Below are 10,519 nucleotides of genomic sequence, written 5' to 3' on the forward strand. Positions count from 1 at the left end.
ATCAAGGGAAGGCGGGGGAAAATAAAACAAAAAACACACACACAAACCCACCAAAAACTGCAAGAGGGAATGTGCGCATGCTCAGCGCTGCCGCGCGCTCCCCCTCACCCCCCGCCCGGCTCCCCGGACGCTCGGCCCGGAAGACGCTTTTCCCGGCGGTGCGCCGGGCTTGAGAGTCCGCCGGAACCGAGTTGCGGCGCTACGCGTTCCCGCACGGAAGAGGCCTCCAGGCGCCTGAGAGGACCGGCAGCATGGAGCGGATGGGGAGTAAGGTAGCCGGGCGGTGGGTTTGAGCTTTGCCTGTTAGAGCCGGGGATTGGGAGGTGATCATAGCTCGGCCTCAGGACTTGTGAGATCGCAGCGGTGACCAGCAGCCAGGCGAGGGGCACGGTCATGCTGCTGGACTGGAGTAGGAGGGCCTCGGCCTGGGGATGCCCTGGGCGAGCGATTTGGAAGGCCTCCTCCCACCCTCTGTTTAACTTTTTTTTCCCTCTTAATTACATTTTTTTCTTTGTGCCTGCCCTGGGGCTTGAACTCTGGACCTGCGCTCTGTCCCTGAGCTTTTGTGCTCCAAGTTAGGTCTCTACCACTTGAGGCACAGCTCCACTTCCAGCTCTTTTTTTTTTTTTTTTGAGTGGTTCATTGGAGATCAGAGTCGCTGGGACTTTCCTGCCTGGCTTGGATCCTTAGTTCTCAGCCTTCTGAACAGCCAAGGATTATAGGCGTAATTCTAGAATCACACCGTGGACTTGCACCGCTTCCTGCCTTAACGTAGCGTTAGTTGTGCAAAGGCATTTCCGTTTTCTATCCCCCTTCTGGCCCCTCAGGCTCCCTTCCCTCCTCCTCTCTGCCCCTTATGGTCTCTCCCGTTTTGCTAACCCTACTCCCCATGTTGCTTATGAACCTGGGTTCCTAAAATTTATATTAGAATGGCATTTAGCCAAGATAATCACCTTTGTGGCTTGTTGCAAAACCGAGAGTGAACTAACTTGAAATGTAAAGTGATCTCGAATTCATTGAAATCTTACTCGGTGTAAGGCATAATAGATCTTCCTGTTTCCCTTAATCTTCACGACAACCCCATGCTGTGAAAACTTACATGAAGTTTGCAAGTGGGACAACTGAGGCATGAAGAAATGAAGTGCTTAGCCCATGGTCGCCCAGTCCATAGTGGCAAAAATCCAGATTTTTGAGCCCAGGCTCTTTTTAGAGTCCTGGAGAATCTCTGTTGTTAAGAATCTATGACCTTTGGTATCCCAGATTAATAACGGAAATGATAATGAATTAAATTGATTTTTGGGATGACTGGAAAGAATGATAATTCCAGAAATGCTTTCATTGATCCAGCCATTCACTGATTCAGGGACAGTGTAAGAGTTAAGCGACTGACATCCAGTCTCTTCAATTCCCTGTTGGGAAATGCTGATTAAGCAATTCTGAACTTACAATGATGCTGGTCTGCATTGCTGTCCCCTTTTTAGTTGCTGAAAAATTTGTAGTTCCAGCAAAGGACCTATCTGTGGTAGATGAAGTAAAATCTTAACAGGATATATTGTTTCAGTATAGAAGTGAAGTTACTTAGCCGGTGTTTTTTCTCTCCTGACTTTTTTTTTTTTGGCACTGCTTCCAGAAAGGAATTCAACCAATTTTCCTATCTTTACTCCAGAAATCTCTTTGGTATTAGACATTATTTTCAATTCTTTATAAAATAGGGGAAAATAGTCTTTTGCATATGTTGCCAAAGATATAACTAAACTTGGAAATTATAATTCCCTGAAATAGGAGCTTATCCAGATTTTTCACACTTAAAAAGACAGGAGATTATTACTTAAGGAAACAGTGATTCCTTCACTGATCATTTCTTTTTCTTTTTTTCTTTCTTTTTTTTTTTTTGGGTCCGGTCATGGGGCCTGAACTCTGGGCCTGGGCGCTGTCCCTCAGCTCTTCAGCTCAAGGCTAGAGCTCTACCACTTGAGGCACAGTGCCACTTCTAGCTTTTTTCTTTTTGCTTATGTGGTGCTGAGGAATTGAACCCAGTGCCTCATGCATGCAAGGCAAGCACTCTACCACTGAGCCACCTTCCCAGCCCCTTCACTGATCATTTCTAAATGATATTTTCCCCCTTACATTGAGTCAAACAAGTCTCCCCATAATTTCCATTTGTTGAACCTATTTCCTCTCCTGAAGACCAATCCTTTCGTAAGACAGCTGTCAAACATTTAGTAGAGTCTACCTGTTCCCTTCATTGTTCTCCATTTGGCACAAATATCCAGTTTTTTTCTTTATGTCACATTTTCTAGATCCTTCATCAAATGTCCAATGGTAATCTTCCTCATAGGATACTTAGAATTGCTTAAGTCTGATCAGTACAAAACATAGAAGAGAAGGGCAGTCAGGGTCAAGGAATGTTATTTCTGGAAACAGCTACTTCAATAGTTTTGTACCTCAGTGATTTAACACTAAGATTAACTGACATTCCCAAGGACTTACAGCTAATTAAAAGTAGAGCTGGGTCTATAACTTAGGTCTCTTCCTTCTTTCCCTCTGTCATTTCTCCCTCTATCCCTTCCTATCTCTCTTCATTACCTTCTCTTTCCTCCCCCCACTCTTGGAATCTATTCTACTATTGAGTCAGCCTAAAATATTTAGTGTGATAGAGTGCAAAAGCTATAATGTTGAATCAGGTATACTCTGAAATTGTGAGTTGCTTCTACCTCATGTCTTCTGCAACTAATATTCAAGTAATTTTGGATGTCAAGAATAGGGTAAGAACTTTACATATATCTTTCTTAGTTTGTCTGCTTTATTTTGTGAGGCTCATCTAAGGACTTGGTGTCTTTGCTTATGCAGTGCCCTCTGTAACTTTCTTATTCCTATAACTTACTCCTTACACATATAACTCCTAACTCCTGTATGTGTGTATGTTAGTACTGGGGCTTGAACTTAGGGCCTCACTCTCTTGCTTGGCTTTTTCACTCAAGGCTGATGTTTCACCATTTGAGCCATAGCTCCATTTTTGGCATTTTGATGTTTAATTGAAGGTAAGAGTCTCATAGACTTTCCTGCCTGGGTTGGCTTTGAGTCCTGATCTTCAGATCTTACCCTCTTGAGTAGCTAGGATTCTAGGCAAGAGCCACCAGTGCCCAGCTTGACTCCTTACTTTCTAAATTCACCCACAGATCAAATTCAAAAAGGCTTTTCTGTCTCATATGCTTCTCTGTTCCGTCTCCCACTGTTGGGTAGATGCTTATCTTGTTCCTCTTAGTACCCACTGTAAACATCTGCATATAGCATTGTCCTGACAGTATTTGTTGTGTCTTGTGTCTTCCAGAATAGATTTGGTATCTTGGTTAGTCCAGAGCCTCAGTTTACAACCTTACTTAAATTGTCAGGCTGTATCATTTTAGCATACATAGTCACCTATTGCCCCCCAAATACTTAATAGCAAACCACCCTTTCAGTAACTTACATCAAAAGTATCTACTCTTATGCACATAGGTCTGCAGATTAACTGCAGTTTGATGTTTGTTAGGTTAAGTGGGCTAGACAAGTATATTCTGCATGTTGGCTTCCTATTTGTTTACCATAAATTTATTCTGGGGCTCAGGCCAAAGATACCGTAGCTACCTGGAACATGCTCCTCTCCTAAGCAATGCTTTCTGTCTTTTAGGATGTATCAGGATAATTTAAGCATTATCTAAAGTGAAACTTTAAATGTTGTACGTGCATTCTCTATATAGAACAGATCATCTCCTTTATTATTGCCTTGCCTAACTCAGTTCTTTGAGTATCATAAGCAAGGGTCATAATTCTGATTTTATTTTTGCTCATCTGATTTTTTTTTTTTTTTTTGGTCATGGGCTTGAACTAAGGGCCTAGGCACTGACCCAGAGCTTTTCTAGTCAAGGCTAGTACTCTACCACTTTGAGAGCCACAGCTGTATTTCTGGTTTTCTGGTGGTTAATTAGAGATAAGAGGCTCAGAGACTTTCTGGCCTGAGCTGGTTTGGAAATGAGATCCTCAGATCTCAGCCTCCTCAGTTATGAGCTACCAGTGCCAGGCTCAGAATCTTTTTTTTTTCTCCCAGTCCTGTGGCTTGAGTTCAGGGCCTGCACACTGTCCCCGAGCTTCTAAGGCTAGCATTCTACTACTGAGCCACAGCACCACTTCCAGCCTTTTCTGTTTATGTGGTTCTAAGGAATCGAACCCAGGACTTCATGCATGCTAAGCAAGCACTCTACCACTAAGCCACATTTCCAGCCTCTCAGAATCTTTTTTAATGACTTATTTTTTCATATTCTGTTTTGGACTTGGTTTCTAGGCAGCTGTTGTGCTGTGTATGGACGTGGGCTTTACTATGAATAACTCCTTTCCTGGTAAAGAGACCCCATTTGAACAAGCAAAGAAGGTGATGACCATGTTTATCCAGCGACAGGTAAATTTCAGCCTGATCTTGAGCTTGTAATCTGTGTTTTAACGATTTGTCGGCTTTACCTACTAATGTGAAATACCAGTCTCCTCCTAATGTCCAGCCTCAGTGTTGTCAGAAATCTGGGACGTTCTTTTTCATGCCTTTACATACAAGTTCACCTACCACTGGAGTCTGATTTTTGTTTTCCTGTTCTGGCTCACTCACTGGATGTTTCAGTTTTTATCAGACAAGGCGGTATAAAGTAATGTTTAAAAGTACAATAGCTAGAGCCAGAAAAGGAATTCATGGTGGCTGCCTTGATGCCATCTGTCACAGTATCTCAATGCCCTGTTCATAAAATGAGAAAATAATAATGCCTCTCACATAGCATTGAAAACAGAGTGGATGTAGATAAGTGCTTAGAAGAGTACTTTCAAACACTATGAAATTTTTAGCTCTTATTTTTACCTCTTCTGATTGGTACAACTGCCAAGTTTGCTAAGGCCACAGGGCCCTGGTTCATTCACTGGGAGCTGCAGCCCCTCCTAGACACCTCTGCTGTTTTTCTGGGTGTTGTTACTTTCTTGGGCATTATTGCATCTCACCTATCATTCTAGATCTTTTAGTCTTATGACCTAGAGTTCTTGAGGTATCAAGAAAGAGAGTGCTAGCAACCCATCTTTGGTTATTGATGTGTATTTTGTTATTGAAATAGTACTGCTATATCTTAGTATAGTGCAGAGGCTTTAAAAAAATGTACTAAGGATTATAAATCCAGGGCCTAGCAATATGAAGCAGATGCTCAACCACTGAGCCATACCTTCAACCCATAGGGTATTTTATTGCTCTTGTTTTGAGAGAAGCAGTACTTTATTTATTTATTTTTTATTCGGCCTCTTCCATGAGAACTAACGTGAATCTAGGAAGCTGGAAGATAAAATCTGTGTCCATTCCCTCCAATTTTTTTTTTCCATACCTGGTGTTTTCTGATTGGAGCAGGATTATCTTGCTTTGAGGTGAAATTTTGAACCGTTTTTCTACTTTCTTTCTTTCCTTCTTTCTCTCTTTCTCTCTGTTTCTTTGTTTCTCTCTCTCTCTCTCTCTCTCTCCCTCCCTCCCTTCCTCCCACCCTCCGTTCCTCCCTTCCTTTCTTTTGCCAGTCCTGGGGCTTGAACTCAGGGCCTGGGCACTGTCCCTGAGCTTCTTTTGTTCAAAGCTAGCATTTGAGCCACAGCGCCACTTCCTTTTTTATGGTATTGAGGAGTTGAACTCTGGGTTTTATGCATGCTAGGCAAGCACTCTACCACTAAACTATATTCCCAGCCCTTTCCTTATTTTCTTAAAAACTAAAATGTCTTGTATTATAGATAACCTTCAAGCCTTTCCTACTTTCTTTCCTTTTCCTTAGCTTTAAGTAGTTATCACTATGCATAATTTCTACTATTTTGGCATAAGTATTCATAAGTAATATTTTGTGTTTTGCAAAGCTGTCAGAAGAACATGTTTTTTAATGTGTACATATTTTTTTCCTCAAACTTACGTTTCTGAGTTTAACTCATGTTGACAAATGTTACGCAGATTCATTCATTTTATTGAGTATAATGTCCATTGTATAAAAATTCTGCTCTGGGCACTGGTGGCTTGTGCCTGTAATCCTAGCTACTCAGGAGGCTGAGATCTAAGGATTGCAGTTCAAAGCCAGCCCAGGCAGGAAAGTCCATGAGACTATTATCTCTAATGAGCCACCAGAGAACTGGAGTGGTGCTGTGGGTCAAAGTGGTAGAGTGCTAGCTTTGAGCAAAAAAGCTCAGTGACAGTGCCCAGGCCCTAAGTTCAAGCCCCACAACCAACAACAATAACAAAATAATTCTGCAGATTTTTTATTTGTTTGATTTTTCTGTCGATCCTGGGGCTTGAACTCAGGGCCTGGTTACTGTCCCTGTGCTTTTTTTTTTTTACTCCAGGCGCACTCTACACCTAAGCTATAGTTCCACTTCCAGCTTTTTTCAGGGGTGCAGGTAGTTAATTGGAGATAAGAGTCTCACAGGCTTTCCTGCCTAAGCTGGCTTTGAACCAGGATCCTCAGATCTCTGCTTCCTGAGTAGCTAGGATTATAGGCCTGAGACACTAGTGACTGGCTCTGCAGTGTATTTTTTTTTTTGGGGGGGGGAGGGTGGGTTCTGGTCATGGGACCTGAACTCTGGGCCTGGGCGCTGTCCCTCAGCTCTTCAGCTCAAGGCTAACACTCTACCACTTGAGTCACAGTGCCACTTCCGGCTTTTTTTTTCTTCTGCTTATGTGGTGCTGAGAAATCGAACTCAGGGTCTCAAGCATGCAAGGCAAGCCCTCTACCACTGAGCCCTTCCCAGCCCCTGCAGTGTATTTTTGTGTTCTGCTGATGGATGGGTAGCTTATATGTTTTGCTCTGTTAAAAACAGTGCTGAAGTATAAGCTCCCTTGTTCACTGTCTCCTTGTGTACATGAGTCTCTCTAAGCCATATGTAACTTCCATGAAATATCTGGAATATGGAATATTAACTTGCAGATTATTTGTGCATGTGTATGTGTGAGTGTTGATACTGGGCTTGAACGCAGGACTCAGGTGCTATGCTTAGCTTTCTCATTCAAGGCTGGAGCTCTGCCACATCTCCACTTCTGGCCTTTTGTTGGTTTATTGGAGTTAAAAATTTCATGGACTTTCCTGCCTGGGCTGGCTTTGAATTGAAGTCCTCAAATTTCAGCCAGGCAAGAGCCTGGATAACTATTGGTCTTTTAAAATGGTAACTTTGAATGGAAATGGTAACTTTGAATAGATATTCTAGAAAGACAGGCTAACGTCTTCAAATTATCCATAATTAGTTTTCATTAATAATTAAGTTTGTCCAGGCATTGGTAGTTTATACCTATAATCCTAACTACTCAGGAGGCTGAGATATGAGGAAGGATTGTGGTGCAAAGCCAGTACGGTAAGTCTGGGAGACATCTTATCTCCAATTATCTACTAAAAATCCAGAAATAGAGCTTTAGCTCAATGTGGTAGAGTTCTAGCCTTGAGCACAAAAGCTCAGGGACAGTGCCCAAGCCCTAGGACCAGCACCAAAGAACAACACAACAATGAATTAGAGTCTAGCCAGGCATCCGTGGCTCAGGCCTGTAATCCTAGCTACTCGGGAGGCTAAGAGCTGAGAATCATGCTTCAAAGCCAGCCTGGGCTGGAAAGTCTGTGAGACTCTTTAATAAACCACCAGAAAACTGGAAGTGGCACTGTGGCTCAAGTAGTGAAGTGCTCACCTTGAGCTGAAGAGCTCAAGGAAAGTACCCAGGCCCTGAGTTCAAGCCTCATAACTGACAGGAAAGAAACAAAAAAAAAGAGATTCTGCCTTGCCATGAAGTCATCAAGAGCATTTACTCCTTACCCATTCCCTTACACTTACTTGAACTTGAACTTGAAATAAAGACAACCTTGTCATTGTCAATAAGACCCAAGTTTCATCTATTTCTGTGACTCTAGGGACATACTTCCTAAGCTTAGATATCTTAGTGCCTCAGGTGGTTCTAATATGCTTTTCAGCCTTCTTATACTCTTCTGTAGGTGTTTTCTGAGAGCAAGGATGAGATTGCCTTAGTCCTGTTTGGTACAGATGACACTGAGAATAGCCTTGCTAGAGGGGACCAGTATCAAAACATCACAGTGCACAGACACCTGATGCTACCAGATTTTGACTTGCTGGAGGACATTGAAAACAAAATCCAACCAGGTTCTCAACAAGCCGACTGTATCCTTTTTTAACCAGAGAAGATGGAAGAAATTTCCTTTAATCTGAGAAATCGTAATACAATCTGGGGAGGCTCTCTCAGAGTCCCAGCTCTGAGCAACTGGGGATTTTTTGCTCTGGAGAGAGAGGTAATATGTGTTAAGATTTAATCAGGTTGGATGCCCGACTTCAGGTCTTCTTTGCTCTTTCTTTGTATTAGTGATATAAAGGGATTGAGAGGTAAAGGTAAGGAAAAATCATAGGAAATGTACATGCATATTGACCATCTATAGAGGGTTTGGTTCTGGTTCTGGTTAAAAATGTGTGGAAGTGCCAGGTACCTGTGGCTCATGCCTGTAATCCTGGCTACTCAGAAGGCCTGAAATCCGAGGATCATGTTTCAAAGCCAGCCCAAGCAGGAAAGTCCATGAGACTCTTACCTCCAAACACCAAAAATACCAGGAATAGAATTGTAGCTCAAGTGGTAGAACACTAGCCTTGAGCCAAAGAGCCTGAGTTCAAGCCCAGGACCAGCACAAAAACAAACAAAACAAGTTTAGAAGTAAAACCAAAATATTTGAAAATAGAAAAAAAACTTGTTAAAAGATTATAGTTTTAGCTCTCTCTGCCCTTTAATGGAGGATGTTATTCGGTGAAAATTAGGTTAATATCCAAACTGAGATTTCCAATTTCTAACATCTAAACTAAATTTTTTTCCCCAACTAAACTAATTTTATTTATTTATTTATTTTTGGGTCCGGTCGTGGGCCTGAACTCTGGGCCTGGGCACTGTCCCTTAGTTCTTCAGCTCAAGGCTAGCGCTCTACCACTTGAGCCACAGCGCCATTTCCGTCTTTTTTTCTTTTTGCTTATGTGGTGCTGAGGAATCGAACCCAAGGCCTCATGAAGCACTCACTCTACCACTCAGCCACCTTCCCAGGCCCTAAACTAATTTTAAAGGCTTGGGCATCTTTCACAAAATTAGTACCATTTCTGGTCACTGGGAGGTGCTGTTGTGTTGGAAGTGAATTATAAATGCTGCATTAAGGCTTCATATTTGAGAATGGACTGTGATCACCAAAAATAAGTTAATGGTACTGTTAAACGGCATTTTTTGGTTTAATGAGTGAAATATGTGAGATTACCTTTTGCTTATTTTGTTTGTCACACTATGTGTGTCAGGATTTATACTTTGGGTCTATAACCTTTCTGAATATGATTAATGAGGAAATTTTTGAAAGAAAGGCACTTGAGTAAGTGCTTGTGGTTTAGGTGTTGTTTTTTTTTTTTTTGGTTATCACATAGTCCAATGTCTACAATTCCCAGCTCCTCTGGGATAAAAATAAAAAGTTGTTGTTTGTGGAGATGGGGAATACAATTTTGGGCATGCAGGGATTATTTGGTGCTCTCACTACCCTTAACTAGCAGAGTTCTGGATGCCCTCATCGTGTGCATGGATGTGATTCAGCGTGAAACTGTGTAAGTGTTTCATCTGAAAAAAGCTAGAAATGAGCCTTTCTGCTAAAACTATATGGATTGGTTGTACTTTGTGAATTATTGTTAAACAGATAATATGTTTATATGGCAAAATGGATATCTGATAGAATTCAGTGGTTCAACTTCTAAGTGTTTTTTTTTGTTCTTGTTATTGGTGTGTGTGTGTGTGTATGTGTGTGTGTGTGTGTGTGTGTGTGTGTGTGTGTGTGTTAAACTATGTTTATATGGCAAAATGGATATCTGGTAGAATTCAGTGGTTCAACTTCTAAGTGTTTTTTTTTTTGTTCTTGTTATTGGTGTGTGTGTGTGTGTTGGTCCTGGGGCTTGTACTCAGGGTCTAGGCATCTAGGCACTATCCTTGAGTTTCTTTCACTCAGGGCTAGCACTCTACCACTTGAGCCAGAGCTCCACTTCCAGATTTTTTTGAGTAGTTTATTGGAGATAGAGTCTCACAGACTTTTTTGCCTAGGCTGGTTTGGCTTGGAACTGTGATCTTCAGATGTCAGCCTCCTGAGTAACTAGGATTGTAGGCTAGCTACCAGACACCAGTGCCCAGCTTCAACTTCTAGTTTTTAAAAGTTTAAAGAGAAAAAATACTAAATTTGGTAGAAATTTATCTCTGGGAAAAACAAGCATTTGGTTTATTTCAGTTTTTATTATTTGACTTAAAACTAATGACCAGCTGGGCGCTGGTGGCTCACGCCTGTAATCCTAGCTACTCAGGAGGCTGAGATCTGAGGATCGCGGTTCAAAGCCAGCCCGGGCAGGAAAGACCGTGAGACTCCTATCTCCAATAAACCACCAGAAAACCGGAAGTGGCGCTGTAGCTCAAGTGGTAGAGCGCTCGCCTTGAGCT

At 42.0% G+C, this 10,519-nt stretch overlaps 1 protein-coding gene across 1 annotated transcript in view; it reads left to right on the forward strand.

Annotated features, from left to right (window-relative positions):
• The first annotated feature begins 224 nt into the window (after positions 1 to 224).
• Xrcc5 (X-ray repair complementing defective repair in Chinese hamster cells 5 (double-strand-break rejoining)) overlaps positions 225 to 10,519 on the forward strand; it is a 93,276-nt gene continuing 82,981 nt past the window's right edge. The window contains 4 exon segments of the mRNA XM_013012022.1: positions 225 to 272; positions 4,322 to 4,435; positions 8,004 to 8,187; positions 9,597 to 9,708. Coding sequence (XP_012867476.1) covers positions 252 to 272; positions 4,322 to 4,435; positions 8,004 to 8,187; positions 9,597 to 9,708 — 431 coding nt within the window. The 5' untranslated portion in view covers positions 225 to 251.

This window comes from Dipodomys ordii, unplaced genomic scaffold, assembly GCF_000151885.1.
Source record: "Dipodomys ordii isolate 6190 unplaced genomic scaffold, Dord_2.0 Scaffold1, whole genome shotgun sequence".
NCBI classification, from domain to species: Eukaryota; Metazoa; Chordata; class Mammalia; order Rodentia; family Heteromyidae; genus Dipodomys; species Dipodomys ordii.